The sequence below is a fragment of the Taurulus bubalis genome (assembly GCF_910589615.1).
Source record: "Taurulus bubalis genome assembly, chromosome: 5".
In the NCBI taxonomy this organism is placed as follows: Eukaryota; Metazoa; Chordata; class Actinopteri; order Perciformes; family Cottidae; genus Taurulus; species Taurulus bubalis.
Genome location: NC_136593.1, coordinates 15,626,201 through 15,653,937, shown reverse-complemented (window position 1 = coordinate 15,653,937; position 27,737 = coordinate 15,626,201). Strand labels below are relative to the sequence as shown.

Below are 27,737 nucleotides of genomic sequence, written 5' to 3'. Positions count from 1 at the left end.
CTTAACCCCAAACATTGAAGGTTTATTCAGATTCTGACAGCTGGAGACGAACAAGGCATTTGGAATGATATTTCCGGTACAGTAATATACAATATCAAATGTATAACATTACATAAAGTGTACAGCGTTCTTAAAAGAATGGCATACCGTATAACACGTGTTGATTTACACACACACACAACTTACATCAAACAACCATGTGTAGTTTGCACAGCACCAGGCAGGCATTCATTTGAAAGAGAAAGTCATTGGTCAATCAAACGCCTTTTTAAAAGACAGACTTACGACTGCAGATTCGTCATAACATGTCATTGTAGGTCTTAAAAACTGAACCCCACAAAGTCCATCTTAAAATCTTTTTTGGTTTAAATAAAAGAGGGAAGATCTCATCCCAAGATTTCTGATTACAGAACGTGAGCTACATATGTGAACCAGCTGCATTTACAATGCTATTTCTATCCCATGTGGAGAAAGGATTTTATGTTTTAAGATTTATAATTAATCTGTTTGCATCTGTGTTTCTCAAAGGAAACTGTCAGGAATTAAGGACTGAAGTAATCTCGAGTTTTTTCCAGGTTTATGATACTTGTTTTTCTTCTCAGTAAATTCTTCCAAAACACTGAGAGCATATGGCAGTATACATAGTGCACAATATACAGTAAATATTAAATATAATCATGGAAAAGGTGCTGAAAATGAAGGGAATATTATCATTGCAACAATAACAGTAGACACACTTATCAAAAATATTGGCATTTTTTCTCTCTTTCTTCACTAGGAGTTGAGCGACAGAACAGATATATAAAAATGGATTACATTTAGTGAAAGTGCTTTACAGTTTTAGACTGGGCAGTTGAAGAGCACCGCTCCCATAATGCAGTTCAGAGGTCTGAGCAGAAAGTCGGACAAGGTCGCAGCTGGAACAGGAAGTGCAGGATATTAGAGGTGAGCTGGGACCGTCTGCAGAGCGTCTTCAGTGGTGCGCTTCACTTTCACATTCTGAAACAGCAAGGAGAGAGAAGGATCATTACTTAACTGACATTTACTTATTGTTTTATTTCCTTGAATCCTCCCTTGACAGTCATGTGTCTACAGTAAAATGACTCCGATATAATTAGTTTAATGAAATCAGAATTCATGCTTTCATCTGGTATTCCGAGAATAAATTAATAGAACGTATAGTCACAGAGGATATGTAATTCCTTTTTTTTTGTCATAAAATACATTTCTTAAAATGTAGTTTGACACAGAAGCATCTAAAAGACTTTAGGGCATAGTGGTGTAGTGCAGGTGTATGCACGTATACACGCCTGTTTTTCTGGTGGTTTACAGTGTACCATGAGCCAAACAGACATTGGACTATATAGGAGATAATACCCACTTTCTCCTTGGTAACCTAGTCATCTACCCAGAAGTACACCCACCTCATCAACAACCACTACACCACGGTTTAGGAGGAAACACAGAAGTCAGCATTTTACTGTAGATTACTATTCAGACATGATTTACTGCTCTACTAAGACAAATCATGTAATGTCTACTTAAACACCAACTGATGTGTGACATATTGAGAGCTGTATAATGTGTTTTTAGATACATTATAATCATTGTCTGAGAGACAAAATATCTGAGCATTGATGTGTTCACCAAAAAAAGTAACAGGAGAAAGAGAATGATTTTTTTCCCAATCTGGATTTTTATATTTACAATGACCTTCACAAAGACAAAAAAAAAAGTTACACTTGATGAAATGATTCAAGCATGGGTATTCTCCAACTACCAGTTTATACTATTAGCGGTAATTTAAACAGCAGACATCTTGAAAGTGGAGCTTTAGGGATCAAACTTTTGGTAGGCCATTGCAGATTAAGCCTTAACATTTGAGCAGTAAACAATGGTTAATATCAAAATGAAGTTAAGTAAAAAAACAAATCTATTACGAGAATGAAAATTACATTTCAATGAATGTGCAGAAACATGTTGAGGTTAAATGTATTTGTCACTTGCATACATAATGTATAAAAGAAACAGACTTTACGATAATATAATTAAGCTAACATTCATTATGTAACCGAGTCTCAATCCTCAAAAAGCCCTTTGAAGGTCCAGCTCAAATGACCTAAAAAATGTCCTCACTCCAAAGGTTTAAGTCGAATTGAACAAAAATAAATAAACTGTAAATGCACAAGTGTATGTACACACATACGCACAACTGAGTAATTTGTTCCGTCTCTGGATTCCAGTTATGGAGTCCCAACAACGATGTGAAATGGATTGAAATGCGGTGGCCCTGAGATTTCAATGCACTGCAACTCATCAAAACCGTAGACTTAAAGAGCATAAAATATGGACGTACTCTCACTATCGTCACACATGGGTTTTTGGGTGGCTCCAGCTGTTGCCATCTTGGCAGTGACGACAGAACTCAACCTGTCACCTAAAGTGGCCACGCCTTCAATTAGGCCTACATTTAAGACAACAGGTGAGTTATATAAATATCCACGCCATCAACAGTCGTCGTGAATGTGAAAATAAGCCATATAGACAAAAAACATTTTGTACCAGGGTTAGCATACGTGTTTACAGACATTGACTCACTTTTGGAGCCAACCTCAAGTGGTTCCTCAAGAGGAACTGCAGTTTTAGGCACTTCTGCGTTGGCATTTCTTGGCACAACATTTCAATTGCATGATTCAGATAATATTTCAGAGTTCTGCTGTTAATCTAGCGATAGGCTTTCGCCGATTACTAGTTTACCAATACAATTCTGAAGCATGCAATGAGAATGTGATGGTTAAATAACAAATAAAATAAGACAAAATACATTTGTTTATTTCTATTAAGTGAATAGAACAGTTTTTTGTTCTACTTATTTTCATTGTGTTCTGTGTGATTTGCAGAGTTTCTGTATTTGGTTGTGTTTTCTTACTTTGCAGAATTTTGTCTCATTTCAACTTCAGTCGCAGTGCATTGAGCTCTCAGGGCCGATGTAGAAAAAATGTAACAAAAACTCTGCTTCGACCTAAAAAGTAAATGCTGACAGGACAGAGGTAGCAGTATCAATGGTAAGTCACAGCTGTCTTGATCACTGGTGGGCGGAGTCTGAACACAGTTTCCTCTGCCATGTGTGAAAGATTTACATTCTCTGTGCGATAAGAAGAGCGGGGCGGATCAGCACCGACGGCTTTAGGACGGACACACACACACTTAATGCGATGGAACACATACAATGTGCCTCTCTAGAAATCATTAAAGAAAGTTACACACAGCTTTCACAGTTTAAAGGTTCTCCTGAATCCAAAGGAGTCCCCGGTCACAGACGAACTGGAGGAAAACGCAGTGAGGGGAATCACCCCTGAGGTGGATTGAAGTTGTCTATGTCGTCTGCTGAGAGACATTTCTGTGTGCTGCCTGGGATACCTACCTCTGGTCTGTCTCTGTGCGTGTTCACAGAGTCCACGCCTAAATAGACAGACTCCACTTTACATCCTGAGGAGAAGCAAACAAAGCAAAGATTATTAAGAGATAGACAAAGTGGAGATGATTTATCATCGATGGTCATAATATCTGTCTCTAGGTGACAAGTTTACTTTGATTACCAAATAAGAATATTTTAAAAAGTTATCCTGTTATGTTTCCAACAGAATTGATGCATTTTTGGGGTTAGTTTGAAAGAAGAAGAATAGTCAATACTATTTATGAAAATAAGCCAAGAAACCAATAATAAGAAATCACTCACCGTAAGCCATGGGAGTCAACTTCAATACCGTGTGCAAAGGGCACTTAAGATAAGGCAACTCATCTGTGGAAGCAGAGATAGAAAGTTATGCAACATGCTGCAAGTTCAGGGTTTAGGTGTACTGCATATTTTCATTTTAGGCTCATTTTCAATATGGTTTTTAATGTCTTTTCCATGACTTAATATGTCAGTAACAGCCGTGGTTAGAGGCATTATGTTTACAGGTTGGTAGTACATCTGTCCCATTCTCCTTAACGTAATATCTTAGAATTTCTTCAAATGTGGCGCAAACATCCACCTGGATTTATCAATTAACTGTGTAGAATTTGGTGGCCAGAGGTCACTGTGACCTCACAAAACACATTTTAAATTATGACAATTTCACACAAATGTCATGTAGAATAAGCGGATGAAGTGATGACATTGTAGACACACATGAGTGTAAACTACAACTTTATGGACAGAGGCATACAACTGCACGGTGATATTTCTAGTTTAAAAACTATCCTGATTTACATCCTAAATCAGCAAATAATCTAAAAATGCTTATACAATTGTGTTTATATTGTCTGCTGCAAGTCCTTCATACCTGCAGTCTTGTCCAGGAAATATGCAAGAAGACAACGCATGACGGCCTGGTGACAAACGACCAGGACATTCTCCTGTCTCTCCAACTCCATGATCACTGGCTCCAGTCGCTGCACCAGGTCTTCATAAGACTGACGGAAGAATCACAGAACGATCAAAAACGCACAGTTTACAGGAAACAAGCAAATCCATTCACCTCTAAAGAATAGATGTGACACATTTGCTCCCATTCTCACCTCTCCTTTAGGATAGCGGTAGCGGTACTTGTCTTGGTCTCGCAGTGCAAACTCCAGAGGGTAACGCTCCTGAATATCCTCGTACCTCATCTCCTCACACACACCCTTTGTAAAGAGAGGAGAGAGTGTGCTTAGCTTGAGTCCAATTTTTTTTTTAAAGGCCGTTATTCATTATTTATTTTGATGAATACAGGAATCAACATACAGCATCAATTTCGTTGAGGGACTTCCACTGTTCGTATGGTACTCCCAGGCACTCCGCTGTCTGGATGGTCCTCTTCATCTGGCTGGTCCACACTTTCAGATCATTGATGTTCTGGTCCTCAATGAATTTCATCAGACTTTTGGCATACTGGAATGCAAGAAAACCAAACCCATCCAATGAAAACAATAATGTATCTTCAATACTTATATATATTTTAGACCAGAGGTTCTCCATTTTTCTTCATTTTCGTAAACAGACGTTTTATAACTACTGTTGTTTTAGACTCACACATGACAATTGCTTTAGAACGGACTCACCACACACACACACACACACACACACACACACACACACACACCTCTTTTCCTCTGGGGGATAAGCCAGAGTCTCCTCCAATCCGGCCCTTGATGTTGAGGTCGCTCTCCCCGTGGCGACACAGGTAGATGGAGCGTGGCGTGATGTGGATGTTCATCAGGTAATAGACGATTCGGCTTTGGATGTGGTCAAGGACACGGTTCACCAGGTAACGACAGCCCACGTCAATGATCTTTATGTAGGAGAGATCCCTGGAGCAAGAGAGTCAGTCAACCACCAGCGGTCTTGATGAGGTCGTTAAATCTGATCATTTTGCCATTGTGTTTCCTCACCTGTCCAGGACCTCGTCCAGAGGCTGATAGGAGGACTCGTAACACTTGATCCTCTTCATGAAGTCCTCAATGGCCTCCTCTGTGTTGCAGTGGATGTAGTCTGGGCTGCCCAACTTAACTTGCTACACAGGTAGAAACAGAGGGAGAGGATGTGAGCCCCTCTGAGTTTGTTTGTATAGATCTGAACAAGTCTTCTTGGTCTTCACAATAACTCTGAGAAAGCCTTCTTATGAGCACATTTCAAGGTAAACTGCTCTTGGATTGAACTTGGAATGAGTGAATTGGAGTGTGAACATGCCCAAAAAAAACATACAATGTCACACTATCCTATGTAAGAAAGAGGGATTTGTGTCTCTTTAAATAATAGTAATAAAATACAATACATGACCTGCTTATAGTATTTTCAATTAGCTGTACTCTCAAAAAGAGAAAAGACTTACCACTATATTTTGTGCAATGACATCTGGGTCCTCACACACAGACTCCACAAAAAATACCTGCATTGACAAGACAATTTAGTAAACTTAGAGGCCATCAAGTCAACATGGCTGTTCGAATGAAATAACACATTGCCTTGGTTAACATACCTTGAACCCATTCTGCTCAGCAAACTTGACAATAGTTCCTCTTCTTTCTCTTGTTGTATTTGTGGCATCAAACACCTGAAAAAGCAAGAAAAACACTTCTTCAGCTCAGTTAATGTTTTGATATGATGATAATTTGCCGTGTAGAATTTAGGGACGAAATCAAGGACTCACCGCCACCTGTCCTCCTTCGACGCTCAAGTACTGCCGGACGTCATTAAGCGCTGCCAACGCACACTGACTGTGAAGGACAGCAGGCTCAGAGTCAGTGTACAGTTCAAAGATTTCTAACATTTGTAACCTAACTACATCGACTGCTAAATTTTGTCAACCTCCAATATCTACCACTAGATGGTGTTTTTTGGTAGAAATTTGTGACGTAAAAAACTATATGAGGCATCCTGGAATTAAAAATAGTTTACAGGTCCTAAAACATATGTTTTCTAAAAGGTGCAAGAACCGAGTTTGTTCGCATTTCGTTAGCCTCCTAACGGCTCTCTACATGGTGACGGCAAGCCGGCGGCTCATAGCTAACAGTGCAAACTACGGCGAAGGTGCAGACAGAGCGACAGTGTTTCACTGACAGGGAACCGGAGGGTGGGTGCTACCTCATTCTCTGCTCAGGTACACATTACTCCTCTACATCTTTACGTAGATAATAGTTGTTTGTTGTTATATTAATGCTCTGAATCGGGGGGAGCCAAAAGTCTGCAGGTTTTCACTCCATCTGATTACCTGAAAACCTGCCTACCGTTGGCTCGTCGTTGCTTTTGGTTGGCTGATCAGTATAGACTTACCGTCTGATCTTCAATCCCTCTTCATTATCTGGACGGAAGAACTCAAAGGACTTGTAGATCTTCAGACACTCCCTCCGGTACTGGCCAACATTGAACTCTGTTACAGATGAAAATATTGTATTTTTAAAAATATTGGAGTATATCTGGTTTCTACTTAAAGGTAATATGTATTATTATGTATTACATGTTATGTGTGTGTGTGTATGTATTGAGGGTGAAGCTGGTACCTTTTGTTGGGACACCAATCCAGTTCAAATAGCGAGTGAGCTTCTTTGAAATGTAAGTCTTCCCTCGAGCTGGAAGTCCAACAGTCACAATGAGGGTCGGGCAGTTTGTCATACACACTGTGAGAGAGGGAGAGAAACACACTTTCAATGGATTTAACTCACACATTTAATTGACTGAAAATGGCTTGTTGATAGTATTTAATTCAACAAGAGTTTAATTATGCTTGAAGGTTGCTCATAATTTCACTAGATAGTCCTCTCCTGTGGGTCCTGATCCAGTCTTTGGGAATGACTGATCTGGACCATAAAACAACTGATCAGCATTTGGGATGTATTTACTTTCAGGGCTCGTAACTAGCGCTTAAGGAGAGTAAGAAAATATGATGGGATGACAAATAAACAAACGACTGAATACAAGGATGAACTTGGCATGACAGCAGAGAGTGAGGTCTCCAATTTGTACACCCTCACGTTCTTATTTAAAAGCTGGCCGGAGGAACACGCTGGTTCATTAGGGCAGCACTGTGCTGCAGAACAAGGTCAGGTTGAACAGCACGCTGCTGGGGCCCAGGTTTGGAGAAATTTGGAAGCTGTATTTCTGAATGTTGAGGATGTACATTAAATCTGTTATCACAGTATTTTTGATTCTGTAGACACATTCCTGTAGCCCTTTATTGTGAAGGTAACCATATATGGCAATTTCCCTCACAAAGTATTTCAATGAGTGCCCTATAAAGGGTTAATTTATTTATTTTTGTATGTTTTTTTTTTATTAATACTTAAATGTTTAGCAATGCCCCTTTTAGTTGATTAGTCACCTAAACATTACTTGTTGTCTTGGTCGACTAAGATTTCTTTAGTCAATTAGTGTTCTTTATGCTTGTTTTATGCTGATTGGTTTAGTTTTAAGAAATGTATGAGCACATCTCTTGTAAACTAAAGACTTAAAGTGGTGCTTTTGTGGGATTCTTTGCGGAGAAACTCAGTGTTACAGAGCTGCAAACTAAATCATCTAATTGACAAAATCCTGTGTTAGTCGATTAAAAATGTTTTTCTTTTAAACTGTTCCTGAGTAATGCTTGTTTCAAAAGAAACGACAATGAAACAGCACTGAGGAAAGCCGCCAAGCTTGACTCAGCAAAAAACAAGTCGACCTGCAGAGAGAGTGCAAACCAGACTGGCTGAAATAAAACACAGCTGCTCAGCTTATCCTCCCATCCCCGAAGATCAACACCCATCACACATGTTGGCTGTGGGAGGATTTTGGGGTAAATTGATGCATGTGGGTCATGTGTGTTCATATGACACAATTAAATTCATCAAGCCCCTTGACCCCTCCAAGTGCGATTCAAATGCACGTGATGGGGGGGGACCAGATAAGCTGATGCAAGCACCAAAAGGCACTAATATTCATGACTTTATTTGTGCGCAACATCTAAAAACAACCGCGCGTAAATGTCAGAAAACGTAATATCTTTAAGTTCAAAGACAGACCGCACTCAAACCAGGAAACATATAAAATATAAATTAGCAGGTGCCCATCGACTCCCAGTCGCATCCCTTGCGGCTCTTGCCGGCCGGCTGTGTCTTACCCCCTCTCTGCGCTATATGGCCGTTCTTGCACGGCATCCAGGTCTTCTTGAGCGGGTTTTGCGTCAACTCCCGCGGAGATGTCTCTAACATGAACTCTTCGTTGTCTAACATCCTGGCTGTTGGATCCCTGATGTTCCCCTGCCTGTGTGAGAGTGAGGCGGTGGGCTCTAGCCCTGCTAGTCTGATTCAGCAGACTGCGGATGGGATGGATGTCATCAGCTCGTTACCGTAACGACTGGAGACGAAGCGCACCGCAGAGTCAGGGAGCAAAACAAAGCCAGGATGTAACTTTGCTTAAACAGCATTTCAGCGGTGTCATTTGAACCTCAACTAACTGCCTCATTTTGCATTTTATATTATTCTACTAATTTAATGTTACACTATCCCAGGCATTTGTTCCAGAATTGTCGTCAATTTAATTATAACAGCACACGAATGCACTAGTATTTTAAGACTGGAAAGGCTCAGGAAAATCACAGCAATTACTTATTTACTCCAAAGATAAATAGATACTGTATATGTTTGTCTAAATATTCAGAACTCAAGTTACTATACTTTTTAGAGCTTTGCAATACAAGGGAAATTTGACTACTACATGGAATATGTAAAACAACAACAATGCTCAACTCACAAATAAAGGTTATTTCATTTGTCAATCATATTAATCAAACAAATATACAATCATTCATTGGGAAATATATGTTGAGGGCATTGCTTTTGTTATCTTTGGTATTGTTGTCTTTTGGACAGTCTTGTTTTGCTTTATATTTTACTGAGCTTTCTGTGGGGTAAATGCAACAAAAAACAAATCTTTGAATTGTTTTCAATATTATTTCTAGAGTATAATAAAACATCCCTATAGCTCACTCATTTCTAAGAAACCGTTAACACATTACCGTAATGACACAAGAGAAGCGCAAAAGAGCAGATGATCGAAAACAAGCCTTCAGACGCTCACATGCAGCACACATGGGCAGCGAATGCAGCTGAGAACTGAACCAATCAGATACAAGACGAGAGGTCCAGCAGCCAATAGGAAGAGGGGGCGGGGATAGAGAGGTCGTGCAGGCTGCTGGGAGCATCGAGACAACGGTCGTGGCCACAACACCACTCAGTCACGAGTCCCACACATCACACTCAACTTCAACATCACATAATGTAAATGTTTTTCAACCAAGGATTTCAATCAGTGGCTGTTAGCGTGGTCTTCTTCAAGCCAAAACACGTGAGATTAACAAAATAATAGATGCAAATTTACAAGAAAATAAGTCCAGTACAGCAGCCTTGACCAACACGTACCAGAGACTGGTTCAAGTTTCATTTCCAAGTAACGACTGAATCATGTCAAATATAAAACATCCTAAGTTGTATTGTTCTTGTTACAGTTTTCTCAATTGTTCACACACTAACACTGGTACTTAAAACACAATGATCCAAACCTGAAACTCACTTTCTTCAAAACTATTCACACATCCTAATCTTAACGAAAATCAAGATCACATGGAACACGCTGACTCAAAATGCAAATACCTAAATGTCCTCCATTTCTCCTGACTCCTTACACGGGCAAACACAACACAGTATTTTAATAAAAAATCAAATAAACAGTAACAGTGTGTACACAGTAAATTTGAGTTTCTTTATTTAAGTATAAAAATATGTAAAATATTTTTACAAAAGACTCCAGTACATACGTATGTGTAACACTAAACATGCAAAAGGCATCTTCTAAAAAGGCATTCATACGAGAGTTGTACATTCATAAACATGTTTTAAATTGAGCACACCCGGGGCGGCACCTTTTCATGACACGTGGGGGGCGGCACGACCACTTAAAAAAAAAATAAAAAAGTCATCAGGGCCTGAAGCGGTTTTCCAATATCTATCATATCACTGTGTGGGGAATTGGCCTGTACTCTAATGCAGTGGTACCCAACCTTTTTTGAGCCACGGACCGGTTTTGTGTCAGACAATATTTTCACGGACCAGCCTTCACGGTGTAGACGAAAAATATGACATAATAAATATCTCACCACAACGCTGCATTAGTGGAGCCGTGAGCTTGTTTCTCTGCTACGAGCCGGTCCGTCTCGGGGTGACGGGAGAAAAAGACCGAGCCCCTACGTCTGTTGTTTATGTCGAGTCTACTGACTCTACTCCGTACCTTAAACCTTTATATGCAATCTGTCACTTCATTAAAACCTGCTTCACAAAGACAGGATGTTGAAATGGAGGCAGGGTTTCAGAGCTTTTTTGCCGATCTCAGTATACTCTGCCTTGATTTCAATCCAGAACACACCGGGGTGTAATTACATGTAGAACCGCTACTGAGTGGAGCTTTACTTTGTGTGTCTTTTGACTGTTTTTGTAGAATTCTAAGAATATACGGTTTGTTTTTAGAAAAAGTCTGTAAAAAAAAGAGAAAAACTATAATACAGTAGCTTGTTCTTGGCCCAATGAAACATAATGCAATGCCGACTTTGTAACACCAGGTGGCGCTGTGTACTCACTTTTAAAGACCATTAGTTTGGACGGCAGCAATGCAAAGGAAATTAATGAAAATCTAGTTGAGACAAAGATGCATCTTACAGGCTGCTGTGTTATCAACTCAGCATCTACGACAGTAAACACATCCAGAGGTCAGAGGTCACCAAGTCAGAGAGAGTCAGCATGTCAGCAGGACTAATTCCATCAGCAAGACACCTCACTTCAGAGCTGCTAGTGACACACACACACACACACACACACACACACACACACACACACACACACACACACACACACACACACACACACACACAGTTATGAAAAGGATAAGTATACGACACAAAACATATCCAGTATTGAGCATTAATTATATTAAAGGCCAACAGAGCCAGATCCCTTCAGCTGCAATTCAAACCTTTGTGTGTTGTTGTTGTCTATAACCACTGCAAACACTGCTGGGATTTTCCAGATACTGACGTTGAACAATGAGGCCTGGCTCACAGTCAGCATTTGACCTCACCCTAAAGGTGTTGGATGGGGTTGAGTTCAGGCCTCTGTGGAGGCAGTTCAACTTCCTCTGCAACAAAACAAACACATTCATTTAACCCTCCTGTTGTCTTGGGGTCAAAATGACCCGTGTACGACTGTATATGTATGTGTGTTGATGGGTCATTTTGACCCCAAGACAACGGGAGGATAATTTGGTTTTGGGGCAGAAGACCCCAAAAAATACAGCACACTATTGCCTAAATTATAATTAAATACTGTACCATTTTTATGTCCATTAACAAGAACCAAGGGATCTAGCACTAACCATGAAAAACAAACTCAGAGTAAAAGTATGTGCACAGGGGTGTTCACAGACTTGACAACATACAAAATATGGTGTTGCCCAATCAACAGTCCAGAACACAAAGATATTCATTTTACATTTGTATCACTCAGAAAAAGAGCAAACCCCCAAACTGAAGAAGCTGCATACAGAGAATCTTTAGCAAATTTTGCTTTAACGATTACTTGATTATCAAATAATATATTAATTCTGTGTTGATCAACTATGAATGCATAATTTATCTATAGGCCACGTTTATGTTGCTTCCGACAGAGGATGGCAGAAGAGGCGGTTTCATAGAGCCTGAACAAGCAATATTCATTTCTCCATCGTACAGAAATGTTGCTACTTTTGCCATCATAAACAAACAGAAATAACACAAAGAATGCTGCACTTGAATGCTTCCAGATGCAAAACATCAGCAAGATCAGTGCACTGAGCAGGCGTACAATGACTGCATAGACATCACACACACACGCAGGCTGCAGCCGCTCTGCCTGAAGCCTATAATGAGATTCTGAGCGAGCGGGTGAACTTTCCCCCAGATAGAGAGCAGACACAGGGAGGGAGGGAGCGAGGGAGGCGCAGTGAGCCAGCCAGCGATACGATGAACAAGGATGAGAAAGAGTGATTTTTTGTGTGGTTATTCAGAGAAGGGATCTGGAGGAAATAAAGACAGAGAAAATAAGGATTGCTAGGTAAAATAGAGAGGATACAATTAGTGGGTGGGAGAAGGTAGATTCACTGCAGCTGGCAGCATCTGAGGCATGGTGGTAAATATTGTGTGCGGTGCCATCGTGAAGTACACGCAGGGATATAATCTGAGTTGGGTCTGCTGCACCCACTGAAGCATATTTCTCTCCGTCTGCAGTGATAAACACATAAGTGGGCCCTCCAGAGACAAAGCTAACTCAATGCTTTCACAGCCAGTGTCTTCTTAACATCATGTTTACATCACTGTTAATAGTGACGTAAACATGTTTAAGTGCAGTTTAATAAGCTTAATAAACTGTAAACACCATACTGAATAGCTGAAATACAAAGTTTCTATCTGTGTTTGTTCTTAAAATAACTAGCTCAGCATCCACAAATACACACGCATGCTAGCACGTTTTTCTTGTTTTTCTGCTTGGCCCCACCTCTCTGAGTGTTGGCAGGCAGACAGCTCACCAACACAGCCTGAGATCTGTTCATCCCTCATACATCTGCCACAACATTTAAACCACTGTGGCCATATTCGTACAAGAGACAGTAATGAATCCGTCCCTCGAGATGCAAAGTCTATCAAAGACTTGGTAGAGTGTGTCCTCTCTGCAGGCCGCCTATCGACATGACAGCACAGTAACACAATGTTAAACAGGCCATGGCGTCATGACATATAGAGTTACGTAATAACATATTTGTATGAACACTGAGTCACCGGATTATATCGGCAATAGTATTAGCATTGGTTTAGATCCGATTCGTATGCTCATAATCCTTTGTAGCATGTGAGGTAGTCTCCATAAGAGACAAAGTATAGTTGGCTAGGATTGACAGCATGCAAAAGATAACACACACAAGTTCAAGCTGAAATGTTGAGAGCAACATTAAGGCACATTTGACACAAGCCAAATCTCAATCTGTCCCACTCACTTCTATCAGTGGTTACTTACAATTGTATTCAAATCAATCTTCGTGATACACACATTTAGTGGCTACAAGAATCTCCAAACCAATAATAAATGGAATTTAAAAGCAAGGCTACAATATCCTCTGAGAACCAAACTGGCCTGGAGGTCAGGGTGTGCAGAGATGACCACCTGACCAGAAGCTTCACCCTGTGGTCCCACCACCTGACATGACCTTTGCATCGTTTGAGCAGACCCAAAGCAACAACTAGCTCTGAACATCTCTAGAACATTCTGGAGAACCAACTTGACCTCGCAGATCAGGTTGGGGCTCTTTGACACAGCATTACACTGTAATACGTGATTATTACGTGTTTACTTCCTCTTATTGACAGCCAGTCCACCAGTTACGTTAGCTTACAGGCTAGCTAAGCAGCAGCCATGCAGGCTCATGAGCAGACAGGAAGATACTAGTCCACCACAAGCATCTCTTTGCATTTTGCAAACTATTTCTTCGTGACGTGAAAGCTGAAATATAAACAGTCTGTCCCACATGTCCCGCCTGTGTCCCGCAGGCTGCCCCACTTCTCCCCGCTCGCAGCCCCTGTCCGCTCTGAAGCGTGCCTACGTGACACAGACTTGTTTACTTCATCCGCTCGCTCGTCCAGCTGCTCCGTAGCACTCACTGCACACACAACTAGTGTCACAAACACACACATCATCAGAAAGAGACACGCGCGAGAGCTCCGCAGGCCTTTGCACCCTACCTGCCCTGTCCCGGATGCTTCTCGGGCAGCAAGAGCCCCTCATGGTCCGGGTTTAAAGCCTCTTCCCAGCGTGCTGTGCAGCGCGAGTCCCTCCAGCAGCACACCAATGAATGAAGTGAGTGTGACGCTGTGAGAGGCGCGCGCGTGCGTATGGACGAGCGCGCGCCCAAGCACGTCCACTTGTTATTGTTCAGCCATGCTCATGAAACTCCACCTTTACCTCTTCGCCTGTGTATGTTTTAATCCCTTTTATCCAAATGAGCCATCGTTAGACACGTACTCACCACCAGCCCAAGACCACAAATGAGCCCCAAGTTGGGGTTTGGTCATTTCATTTATTGTAAATATTGTTAGAGAATTTGAATTACGTAAACTACAGAACCAACCAAGAGGAGTCCTGCAGTAAAAAACGATCTTCAGGTCGTGTCTTGCTGGGGGATCATGTGTAAAGATATGATTTATTATTTCAGTTTATAAATCGTGCTCACTTGAATCGTACAGATTCTTAAATGACTGAATAGTTGTTTCAAATGTTCTTGTATTTACCAGTTTGACGCCCCATGAAGGAAGAAGAGAAACAACGTTAACAGCATCTGTACAGTACACATCTGTCCAAGTGTGATATAGATAGATTTGAGCTCTTTTTGTGACCAACTAATAATGCAGGAATCAATGACCATGCTGTATTAAACATGAACAAAATAGCCATTTAATCTTCATCACTGGCTCTTTTTTTATTGTGTGTGTTTGTTTGTTGACCTATGGCCAGTTGCCTAAAACTGAAATATAGTTGTAATGAGTAAACACAGTTTTGCACAAACAAACTGACACAAAGCAAACCATGGCCTCACAGCTGTATCACACCATTTTTATTGAGTGCATCGTACATAGCACAACTGAAACCAAAGTTTATTTAGATGTGCTCCATATGACTCACTGTACCCATCTGGAGCAGCTCCTTTTGTCTGAATACTTCTCTCATTGCAGTCAGAATACGCTCACCTCTTGCTGCAGCTGTTGATGAGCCCACCTGACATTGCAAACAAAAGATCATTCAGACCACACATTTTACATGTTCAAATTTAAGAACTGTAACGGCATGTGTCCTGGTCCTATTACAGAACACAAGCGTGCACTCCTTCTGATCCTCTCTGGGAGAGCTGGAGCAGGCAGGGGACGCGGAGGATTCTGAGAAGGACTCTGCCTCTGGTGTAGTGAGTCTGTTTATTGCGGTACTGTGCTGGGAGGTGGTGCTGGCAAGAGGTTCTTTATTCAGAGCAAAGGAGATAGATGATCCTGCAGCTCCCAGCAATGTCTGAGATACTGGACCTGTCAAAATTATATAAAGTACTGCCTCAAAAGATTCAATATTACTTTGACATGTTTATGTTTGAAGCATTAAAGACCAACATAAAAGGAGCATCCACTGCTCAACATTTAGCATTTCACTGTATAGTTTGACATACTGAACTGGTGGTTGGTGTAACTGTTGTAAAAGCGGGAAATGTTGCTCTTTGTCCAAATGGTAAAGTGGCTTAATGCTTCAGAAAACAAAGTAAACCATAATGATTACTTTAAACCTCTGCTCTCTTCTATTTTTTACGTCTATGGAGTCTTAACATTTTTGTCCCCCTGAATCAGGTGGTCCACTTGTTTTCGTTCACATAATTTGTTATTCCCCTCATCATGGTCATACTTTCTGTGAAACAGAAGAAGTAGAATTAGAGGAAACAAGAGCCATTAAAAGAAAAGACCAAACACACCATTGAAATGTGTTGATACATATGAGTCATATATTTATTGTTCTTCTAACCTTGGTTTCTTTGGACATCATCCACCGTCAGTTAAATTCCTCTGCCTCAGTCTCTTTTGCAAAGTTAAGACCTACCTGGTGGCTCTATGCAAACACAGTAAATCCACCTTAAACCAACTCTTGCTAAATCTCTGATGTTGCATATACTGATACTTTTAAACTGGATTGCTTACACCTACACCTACACCTACAGTATGGAAGAATGTGCGAGTTGCAGTGTACTTGAATGGGATGTGCAGTTGCTGTTCCCATATTAACTTGGCATGCTGTGTTCAAGGAAATACAAAGGAAATATAAAAGGAAAGAAAGAAAGGAAAATCAGCTATTATAGTAGTTACATCAGGAAAAGTACAGGCACCGAGCAAGACAATTGTTACTAGAGGAAACTTCAAATCAAAGGAAACTATAGCTGTCCGATACATGCAACCACTCCTACACACAAAAGGAAGCTAACACATTAAGGAAAATAGATGCAGTGTTGGGGTAGTTACTCAGAAAAAGTAACTCGTTACAAGTTACTAGTTACTTCTGAAAATTGTAACTAGATTACTTTACTAGTTACTGCATTTGAAAAGTCACTTCACTACTAGTTACTTTACTTTCCATTTTTTTAAGCAAATGTCCAAATTAACCGCAAAGATACATGGACAAACATCATGGCCCTTTCATCACTTTATTTTCAATGTTCAATAAAGGGCATCTCTTAGCCTTTCCACATAGTGTATTGTAAACATGTAAAACAAAATGGCATATAAGACTCAGCCATTAACTTGAACGAACATTAACCCTGTTCACACTGTCTGACCAAAGAAATATGCCTCACTTTAAAATCCACAAACAACAGGATACAAGAGGCTGCGTATGGTGGGGACATTCAGGTCAAACAGCATAACACATTAAAAACAGGCTTTTGGAAACATGAGACCCCACTAAACCAAATGGGGGCCGACTCCGAAGAACAAAACCAGCTTGTTATAGGAATCATTGTAGTGGTTTAAGAAAAATAGAAAAATGAATGGCACTTTTCCCCATAAAATAGAAACAGAAATGCACTTAACCCAAAAAATAGAAACTGAAAATGCAATTAAATAAACAGAAAATCCACTTCATCATTGCCTAAATAAACAGAAAGTGCACTATATCCTATGAAGTTTATCATTTTTCTCTATTCTTCAAAATAGCAATTGTATCGCATGAGTAGAAGTCTCTTGAATCTTTTATCCGACAGCCTGTTCCTCTTTGGGGTCTTAACAATACTGCCCAGGCTGAAAAGCCTTTCGACAGTGTTGTAACTTGTTTTATTCCATGATTTACTCTTACTGTGAAGAGCATGTAAACAGGAAGTGCTTTTACTTTGAAGGCAGACAGTACAATGATACGTGCTTGTTGACGCTAACTAATGTTGATGTTACGTGTGGAAAATATATACATGTCGGGTGCAAGAGCGCGTTCTCAATCGCTTTAACAGTTGTAATACTGCAGTGCACCAGTAAAGTGATTCCGTTCATACCAGACGTGTCTTGTCCTCATTAGAAGCTCCACGTCATTACAGACAGGTGCACTTGATGGTATTGGAGTGTTGTATTGCTTTGCAATATCCTTAATCCTAGGGAACCTGGAGAGAACCTCCCAGTTGGATCCGGGCACTCCGTCTCCGTCTCCGTCTCCTCCATTCCCCGCTTCCCTTCTACGCACCAGCAGCTACGTCACTCAAATCACTCAGATCGAGTTCTGTGATAGACTGTTCATGCAGGAAGTGTCGTGTGACTCGCGCGCCGCTAAAAGAGAACTTTTCGGACTGGTACAAATGTCTTGAGTAACGCAGGAACGCACGTTTCTGAGGTCTAGTAAAGTAGTGTAGTTACCAATATTTTGAGTGTAATGCGTTACTTTACTTCGTTACCTATAAAAGTAATTACGTTACTGTAATCCGTTACTTTGTAACTCGTTACCCCCAACACTGAATAGATGTTAGTAGAGTCAATGAAGTATCTCTAATCAGTTTTGCAGTTCCTCTTACAGTGACACAGTAGAGCTGCAGGAAGTGGGTGTGAATGGACTTATCCTCAATGAGACACACCCAAACAACTCCAGCCCGGACTCTTTGGCCACTAGTATCGTGCTTCTGTAGTTTTGAAATGCACCAGTACAGATCTAAAAAAATGGAATACAATTCAGACCTGTTTAAAAATATATATTAATCAATATCGTGGTTGTAAAAAAATAATGGAGTTTTACACATTATCTTATATTAACAAAGCAGACTATTGCACTGTGCTGAGATGTTTTAAAGCCTCTTTTCTGCTGGCAAATACTTTCAAGTCCCAACAAACTTTCTTGATTAGGTATATGGCTCAGTCAGTGTTTGTGCACCTTCCCCTTTTTCCTCTTTTTCCTCTAACCCTTCTTTTAGAAAGTTTGCCACCAAACTGCTCTCTGAATGTATGAGAAGTTTTTTATTATTATCTAAACCAACCATTTCTGACTCAGAGTAACCTTTGAGACATTCTGGTTTAATTTCAGAGTGTTACATAGAGAGAGAGGAAGCTCCTCCGAGAGATTGTGACCTCTTTTTAGAGGCTGATGATGCTGGGAAATGATCCATTTAACTTTCCATTATATTTCAGACCTGAAAATTCACTCAGGTCCTATACACCATCCCCATAGGTGCAATTGCAAATCATCGTCATACACAAAACTGCTGGGTCACCGGATTAGAGTCTCTTTTCCCTATTAATGATACACTTTAACATCTAATGTTCACCTTCATGCTGACAACACACAGTTATCCCTGCCTATAAAACCACCAGCAATCTCTTCTTTCATTTAGGCCAATTTTTTTCCCCAGTGATAACGTGCATGTTGTATGTTCTCCTCGTGTCAGTGTGGTTTCTGTCCGGGTTCTCCAGCTGCCTCCCCCAGACCAAAGACATGCAATTTAGGTCAATTGATGACTCTAAATTGCACGTATAAATGCAAGCTTGAGCATAAATGGTTGTCTGTCCCTATGTGTCAGCCCTGCGATAGTATGGTGACCTGTCCAGGGTGTATCCTGCCCCCCATGAACGGGATAAGTGGTTTTAGATAAGATGGATGGATGTTTTATCTTTTTACAAATTAGTGCAACTCTCTGTAGTCTATGTGAGTCAAGCTTTTTTTAAGATGGCAGCCACCCTCACGTTTCTTGATCGATTAGAAAATGAATCATAGATTCTATATCCAATGAAATCAAGTCATATGCATAGACTGTATATACAGCAAGTATAGTTGACCAAATGTACATTGCTTTTTACTTTCCAAAATTAACATCTTATTGTAGTAGTACTGTTACCAACCCCCTCCCCCACCAAATGTTTCTTTATATGTTTTCATTATTTGAGTCTTTGCTCTATTTAAGTGCTAAAAAAGTTGTTTTGCAACTTGCAGCACCTGCTTTTGGAACAAACAACGTGGTCGTGCCGGAAATATACGAGCAGCAGATACTAACTGTAAACAAAACAGCTCTCATAGAAAGACCATTCATCCACCAAGCTTCCTCTGATAAATGCTACTGATAACACGTAGGTAATACAATACCCAGTACATTCAGCAGATGAAATCTTACTTTTCAAATATTTTACATTTACAACACACAATCAGTTTTTGTTAGCAAAATTGTTTCATTTATACTTGGTGGTAATGGTTATTTATGGCAATGACAGGTATATAACAGTCTCAGACAGACTTCATTTGGCCGATCACTGATTCAAATTTTTATTAATACAGAAAAACCCTAGTTACATTATTTGTATATTGTATTTCAAGGATATTCATTTAAAGTGACAGTAATGAACATACCTTACTCTGAGGTTCGAGCAGAGTGTAGTGGACACTTTTCTCACGGACAGTCAGGAGATCACTCATCACTTTACATCAGGAAACAGACTTGACGGCAACACGATATCTTTGTTTTCACATTCTACTCACCACCACTGTCACTACCTCGTCCTTTCTTTAGTTACATTCAGTCCTGACTGTAACTGTTTTGAATGGAAATATCTCCAGCTGGTTATCATGCAAATGTATTTGACTTGTTGTACGCTGTGTATGCACTGTGGCTTTCCTTCCCTAACTGAACCATACAGTCAATGAGACATTTGTTAAAAATATGTATTCAAAATGTATGAAATGGGGGCAGAATCCTTCATCAGGAGCTCTTCCTCACTCTCCAAGTCCTCGTACTCCCATGAATCGATACCAAAGCCACTGATGTGACATAGCAAAAAGAACTGCAATGACTGGCATTACAGGAGCATATAAGTCCATTTTACATGTTTCTAATGCAATTCAACCATAAATATTAACATAAACCGTAAATATGACTCGAAGTACTCGAAAGTGCTCCCGAAGTTATAAAAAATGATACTTTTATATCAGACAAATCCTCAGCAAAATATTAACCACATTCCAGGCAAATAACTGAAATATGACTTACTTATGGAATAAACGATACTTGCTTGATATGTATTGGTGCATCTGCTTGAGCATAGACCCTTTGTTGTGGAACCAGAGGCATCCAAGGTCCAGGAAGAAAGTTAGGGCATTTTTGCTTTCAGCTGACCTAAACCTACGGTTCCCGAAATCTGCACTAAATTAATTACTAAAAATATTTAACTCCACTTAATCAAAGTCAAACTTTGCAGAGATACTGGTAACATATAGTGCTATTTTATAGTAGAAGAAAAAAAGTTATGATATGCATAATTAAAAAGAGGAAATACATCCTGGAAGTTTAAAAGGTTAAAGAAGATAAAGTAGTTATAATTAGCTGCATCCCAACCAGTCAATATTAAAATGATGATTATGTATATTGCGAATGATATACAATAATACAACAATCTTCTTCTTACTTGACACATTAATTATATTTGTTCATACTATATAGTTGTACGGAAGTAAGACTTTAACTGCAAGACTGTTACTTGTAATGGATTGTTTTGATTTTGTTCTTCCACCACTGGTTACTTTTGCTGTGCACATGAAAAATGAACAGTGGGTGTTGGGTTTTCTCACTATAGCTACTACGCTTCTATTTTCCTCAACAGTCTGACAAAAAAAGTGAACATTTATCTTGCAGCTATAAACTCAGTGAGGGAGTATTAATGATGTATCAGAGGCTCTCACAGGAAGAAATGTTAAAGTGTGTGGAAATGTCTGGTGAGGTTGATAGATTATACATGTTATCACCTTGACCTGCCAATGTTGAAATGCTCCTTGAATGCACATGTTACAATACTCACAAAACTAGTCCACGAGAGGACTATTTATAGTTGGATGGAATCTTGCCTTCTAAATATACTTTTGGACTTCCACATACAGTCCTTCTTTGTTTACAGCAAGAATAACCAATTTTCACTCTGATGCAAAATCTCTGTACTCAACTATTATAATAATAACAACAGTCTCCAAAGAGGTTTTATAATTATTTGTGTCAAATACAGTTTCCTATCCACAAGAACCACAACATGTTGAAACATAAAAAACAATGTAGTTTTAATGTGAAGAGTGGTGACATGATTAGACTGAGTGCAGTGATACAAAGAAGGGAAGTAAAATACAATCAGCAATATGTTGGTGGAAAAACTGCTCACTCAGGCTTTCGTGGTTTTAGACTACTTTTGTGCAATAATCATTTCCCCATGCTCTTCAGAAAATGTAACTTCTTTGTGGCTATTATACACCTCATCTCCTCTACCATCGTCTCCTCCACTGTCGGCTCCTCCAGGCACCGGCCTCTTCCGCCTCTTATTGAGCAGAGGGTTGTTGGACGTGTCCAGGTCCTTGATCTTAACCTGGTCGTAGTCGACACGCATTGTAGCCAGGGCGCTGGTCATTTCCTCCTGTTGGGAGACGAGATGTTTCTGTGCTGTAAATCTGGTGCTTTACTGCCGACTTGTGGTCATATTCTGCAAATAAACGGTTCTAAACACAGCGTGTCCCACCTTCACATCGTCCCACAGCTCCTTGTCCTCTGTCAAAACACGTGAGGTGTGGAGGGGGGTCGGAGGGACCACCATTGATTGCTGCAGCATAAAAATAACACACACATTTTTTTTTTTATAAAATGGGATAAAACATACAGTTATATAGGCGAGGTGACAAAGGGATAATTTACACTAATCCAGGGATGGTTCACGAACTGGCCGATGGTCATCCTCTCATTGGGGTCCGTCTTCAGTAACTGAATGATGAGCTGTTTTGCTAAAAAAAACACAGTTAAATAATATAAATATTGCAATATGAACCCTTATAGAAATCATTAAATTGACACAAACTAATGATTTAGAAATTATTTTTTGTTTTAGACATTGTTTTGCAAAAAATGCTTGATATGATTTATTGTATGCTGTGTTTATTCCTGACTTTCTGCTGGTTTTCATGCAAAGTAAGAACCCCATTACCATTTTGAAATTTTTCCCTTGATATTTATGAATTGTATGCCCAAAGTCTGACCTTCCTCCGAAACGTCAGCCCACTCAGGGTTGGGGAACTCATATTGGCCCAACCTGATCCTCTGCTTCATGCCTGGAGAGATGGCCTGACCTGTGTTTGAGTAGAACGGAGGAAACCCACACAGACTAGAAACAGAAAAAGAGGCTCTTTTACTTTGATGTTTTCTTTAACCAAACTAGTTGTATATGTTTAATTAAGTCCAATCCGTTGCAGACGCACATGATACTCACAGAATGTACATGATTACGCCCAGAGACCACATGTCACATGATTTGTCATATTTCTCTGGCCCAAGCACTTCTGGGGCTGGATGGACAAATAGATACAGAGAAAACCAACGCAATGATGGGGAGGATGAAAGGCACATTCACACAAAAGCAGGTAAATATGCAGACACACATGGACAACATGTGAGGGAATGACTTACCAAAAATATATCTCTATAATGGCACATTTATAATACTGGCACAAACACAGTGCAGCAGATTTCACTCAAACTCAAACAGCTGGACAGTAAACACTCACCAACATAATACGGAGTGTAACAGGGGGTTTGGAGGGAGTTTAGCAGTGTCGTCTCCTTAGCAAAGCCAAAGTCAGTCAGCGTGAGTGTGGTATTGCTCTCCTTGGTCGTATAGAGCAGGTTTTCAGGCTGTATGTGTGTGCATGGGAATAAAAAAACAATAAGAAATTCAAAACAATGTAGTTAAGTTAGAAATGCTTTCTGACTATAGCAGTAACAGCACCTTCACATCCCTATGAGCGATGTCCATGTGGTGGAGGTACTCTATGGCCGTGCCGATGTCATGCATGATCTCTGACGCCTCTGATGGACAGACATGACATAGATGTAACACATACAGAACAACGTAGAGAGACCCATACATTAAATCTGCTTCAATTGAACTCTAACCCACCTCTTTCTGTAAAAGCCTGGTCCCCTCTGGCCTGAATGCGACTGAACAGCTCCCCTCCCTCCATACTGTGACAAGATTAACAAAGACATCAGAGTTGGGGGAGCGAGGGGACTCTTGGCAAACAAACGCAGTTCTCCACTGCAACAAAGCAAGTCATTGTGAGTCACAATTTACTGTTGAGATGAGTCCAGTCTTCTGAGCCACTGCAGACCCAGAGGACTCAAGCAGTAGGGAAGACGATTTAAAGGGAATATAACAAACTATTCATTTCATACTTATAAGGTTTAAAACAAATGCTGTGACGTTTTTTATTCAGGACATTACAGATTCAAATGAGCTTTATGTCAATGTGCACTTATAATGTAGCTGTGCATCAGAAAATGTTTCCTGATATAACCAAGATGTAATTATGTCTGACTGGTGATGTGAAAATGTGTTATCATTTGCTGTGGTTGTATAAATAAATATATATATATATATATATATATATATATATATATATATATATATATATATTAAAAAAGATATATCACTGCAGATGTGAACACAGCCCAAAACACAACAGGGTTATAGTGGCATTCAGTCACTGAAGCCACTTTTACCAGAGATGCAAATGGAGTCTGTTGCTCTGCATTGTCATGTCTCACTTCAGTTTACACTTTGTCTTTTAGTCTCAGTTTAATTATTTAGAGTTATTTAAAAGTAGGACAAAATAACAATAGAAAGTAATGTACATAGACAGGAAAAAATACCTAAAAGGGCATATTTGTTATCACTACACAAAGAATATAGCAAATACATTTATATGTGCAGGTTATGTAAGAAATACAAGTATAAACAATATATATATATATATAATAAATATATATAATTATATTCTGATCCCAAGTGATCACAGATGTATTTAATTCGCATTCTTATGCCACATGTGTGCTGAAGTTAAGCGCAGCTGGATCTAGATACCATCCAAACATTTCTAGATACAAGATAGCCTGAACATCATTGTGGTTGTTCCATTATTCACATATAAGGCAGCTTTTGGTTGTAAGACTTCACAAATCTGTTTCTCTTCCTATATGAATGCAAACCTCTACCAATTAGAGAAAAAACACATACAATCTATTTGAGCTTTCCTGTAAAGGCCTAAATCAAGCAGACCATACATAACGTAGTGCTGGTAATGCTCACCACTCCATTATGATGAGGAGACATTTCTTCCCCTGGTGCATGTTCTCATACAGGCTAAGTATTCGGACGACATGGGGACCTCCGGAAACTCGCCAGTGCAGCTCGACCTCCCGTCTGGCTTTAGGAGTATCATACAGGATCTGCTCCACATAACGAAAACATGAATAAATTAAATGCCACCGTTTCATATTTGTCTAAAGGTATCTGCATGTTTGCAGATCACAATCTCTAAGGTAGATAAACCCTAATGTATTTGTAAAATACTTAGTGTGACATCTTTGTCAAGAAATCAATAAACCGACACAGAGAAACAAATGATCTGTTGTGAAGACACTCACGGTTTACAGCACTGTTAGTGGCCGCTATTAAAACCATTAATCTACATTTTCTGGGAAGAACATTAAGAGTGAATTGTAAGAATGCATTTGGCGATGTGCTTTATCTTTAAAGACACAGTGCTGCAGTTCTGATATCACAACCAGGGGAGGAGGATATCCTATTTTCATAGACATGCAGACCCCAGCTACATCCTTGTGGACATAACAATGACTTTTCAGCACTGCAGGAGGAAAGGGGCTCATATATGAGTGTTTGGCTTTCCTCCAAAGCCTCTAAGCACAAATCACAGCTTTACCCCTCACAGAATATAAGATTATTTCCACAGATTTTCCATTTCCTTGTAGCTTGGTTTACCACGAACAACATTCCAAATAAAACATGCAGAGACACTCATGGGGCTGCTCTTCCTGTTTGTGTTTTCTTACAGCTTTGCAGCAACCCTACAGCCAGCTGTTGGTTGACTTAGAGCACTGCATTTCTCACAACTCATTTTTCCCAAATTGGCTTTTAATAATCACTGTAAAACATTTAATAAACTGGATACTAAATGTTACGTAGAGGAGTAATCCAATCTTTTAAATGTCAGATGATTATGTAAAGTATTAACAGGGGAGATCATTGTCCATACAACAGTCGTAGAACACAGTGGAAACTGTGTCAGAGCATCACAGACAGCACATCACTGTCTGACAGACACGTCCACTGTCTGGGTAGCTCAGGAAGTGCATTTGCAGATACTTGCTTCATCCACCCATGGTTGAATTCATGTTTCATCTGCGTCACATCAGATAACTAATCATACAAATTAAAAAATCCTCACTAGACCTTAAACCTTACATTAAGTAGAAAAAACACATTTCCAGTATAAGACACTGTAACATGGTGGAGATCGAACACATGAATAATGGATGGCTGCCCTCTTTCCCTCTGACAGCAGCCTCCAGAGAACTCAGCTCACACAGATAGGGTTAAGAAGCAGAGAAACACACACCTTGAGGGCACACTTCTGTCCCGTTTTCTTGCAATAACATTCCAGCACTTTGCCATTGATGCCCAGGCCAAGAACCTGAGCTGTGATCTTATAGTCATCTGTCACTGCATGCCTCCTGAAGTCCAGTTTGGAGTAAGCAGGCGGCTGGAGGTCAGTGGGGCTGCTGCCCGGGCTGTTGGAGTCACTGAGGTGCCCTGTCCCGTGCTGCGCAGTGATTGCATTTACCGACTGTTCCTCCTGGTTATGATGCATTTTTGTTGTGTGAAAGCAGAAGAGTAAATGTCATCAGTGTCTGCAACAAGAAGTATCCGGTGTCATCCTAGTTCATTCGCGTACGTCCACAGGACTTTCGTGCTGCCCGACAGAACATCTCGCCACTTTTGCCACTGCACGAACAAACTGAGGTAATCTAGAAAACCTCCTTGTAACAAAAAAAAAGGGCGGCGGTCTGGAGCCACGCCGTTATACCGGCGTAGAGAAGTTCTAAAGATTACAACTGATCTGGATGTAATTTGATACGATATAGTGCAGCACACTAAACGACTGAGAGATAGAAAACAAGCTTCCCAAATCGGTGCCCCTGCCTGGTCCTCATCCCGGTTATCTGCGTCTTCTCCCTGCAGGGTTCTCTGAATCTCTCCAACTCCCTTACGTCAGCGCGGAGCGCCGAGAACGCGTTTTCTTAAAGGAACAACCACGCGTAAAGACGCACGGCAGGGTACCAGTGAGACAGAAAGGACTCAAAGCCATGACCAGCGATGTATGTATTTATTATGTACATGGGCCTCCGTCAGAGAGTATCGTTGTGTACCTTTCATAATGTTTTTGTGGAATCCCCCAAGCTGTAGTGTCCTCACTCCCTTATTGACGCTGAATCACACAGATGGTCAGTAAAGTTATTAACTGAGCAATCGAGATGACGTAGGGGTTGGCCCTGTTTTTGTTTGTCTTTTATAGTTGGCTGTGCTTTTCTTCTTCCACACACGGATATACCACACACGGATATACAGTCTACAGTTAGCCTTACAGTCTCGCCTTATTTGTACTTCATGTAATTAATTGAAATTATTGCATTATGTAGGACATGGTCTCTCCTCTTTAAATGTTTTTAGCCAGGTTGTGACAGCAGAGGAAATACTGAGCGACTTGATAATATAAATCCTTATATTCTGCAGATATTCTCCATTACTCTTCATGAATATTAAAGTTCAGGTTAGCGAGGTCAGTATAACACAGCTATGCAGCTGGAGTTGGTTGTGTCTATGAAAGGTCCAGTTCTCAAGGGAAGTCAGTCACACGCCTGCGCACTTCAACACTCACAACTGTTTATCAGTATATTGACATTAGGGAAGCAGACGGGTCGTTGCACGGTCTAGTCTTGTGAGAAAAGATGAGAACACGGGATTCTCCTCCTCTTGACAGGATAGAGCGAATCAGATGTTAGGACGAGGCGAGACGAACCTGTGACGATAACCTGTGTATGAAAGGCCCCACTTCCGTTTGTGGGGCAGTTGTTCTTGACCCAACCTGCGTGTTGGCTGTACCACTCACTGCTTTTGCAATTGCAGCGCTGACTACTTTGCTTGTGATCATTTTGTAAATAAATATAGAGAACGAGAGAAGTTGTTGAACTGAGTTCTTCCGGAGGCTACACCAGGCATCCAATAATTAGCACGCATTAACAG

General features: G+C 40.3%; 2 protein-coding genes across 3 annotated transcripts; both read right to left on the bottom strand.

Moving 5' to 3' along the window:
• Positions 1 to 25: 25 nt before the first annotated feature.
• Positions 26 to 8,740, bottom strand: pfkfb4b (6-phosphofructo-2-kinase/fructose-2,6-biphosphatase 4b). Of its 2 annotated transcripts, XM_079217702.1 has the most exons (14): positions 8,616 to 8,740; positions 7,024 to 7,140; positions 6,797 to 6,893; positions 6,174 to 6,240; positions 6,003 to 6,077; positions 5,856 to 5,912; positions 5,416 to 5,537; positions 5,127 to 5,334; positions 4,769 to 4,915; positions 4,564 to 4,668; positions 4,329 to 4,458; positions 3,740 to 3,802; positions 3,425 to 3,489; positions 26 to 999 (listed from the first exon to the last, which is right to left on the bottom strand). In XM_079217702.1, the coding sequence occupies exons 1-14, from the start codon at positions 8,725 to 8,727 to the stop codon at positions 940 to 942; spliced, it is 1,425 nt and encodes a 474-aa protein (XP_079073828.1). In that variant the 5' UTR covers positions 8,728 to 8,740; the 3' UTR covers positions 26 to 939. The 2 variants fall into 2 exon arrangements, with proteins under 2 accessions (XP_079073828.1, XP_079073827.1); XM_079217701.1 differs by lacking the exon at positions 26 to 999 and having other exon boundaries at positions 1,674 to 3,489.
• A 12,920-nt stretch (positions 8,741 to 21,660) lies between these two features.
• LOC306736107 (MAP kinase-activated protein kinase 2-like) lies at positions 21,661 to 26,336 on the bottom strand. Its single transcript, XM_079217704.1, has 10 exons — positions 26,053 to 26,336; positions 24,723 to 24,862; positions 23,535 to 23,599; positions 23,364 to 23,443; positions 23,143 to 23,269; positions 22,848 to 22,923; positions 22,618 to 22,742; positions 22,280 to 22,365; positions 22,107 to 22,187; positions 21,661 to 22,004 (listed from the first exon to the last, which is right to left on the bottom strand). Exons 1-10 carry the CDS (start codon positions 26,302 to 26,304, stop codon positions 21,777 to 21,779), a joined length of 1,260 nt encoding a protein of 419 aa, XP_079073830.1. The 5' UTR covers positions 26,305 to 26,336; the 3' UTR covers positions 21,661 to 21,776.
• Between the last annotated feature and the right edge of the window lie 1,401 nt (positions 26,337 to 27,737).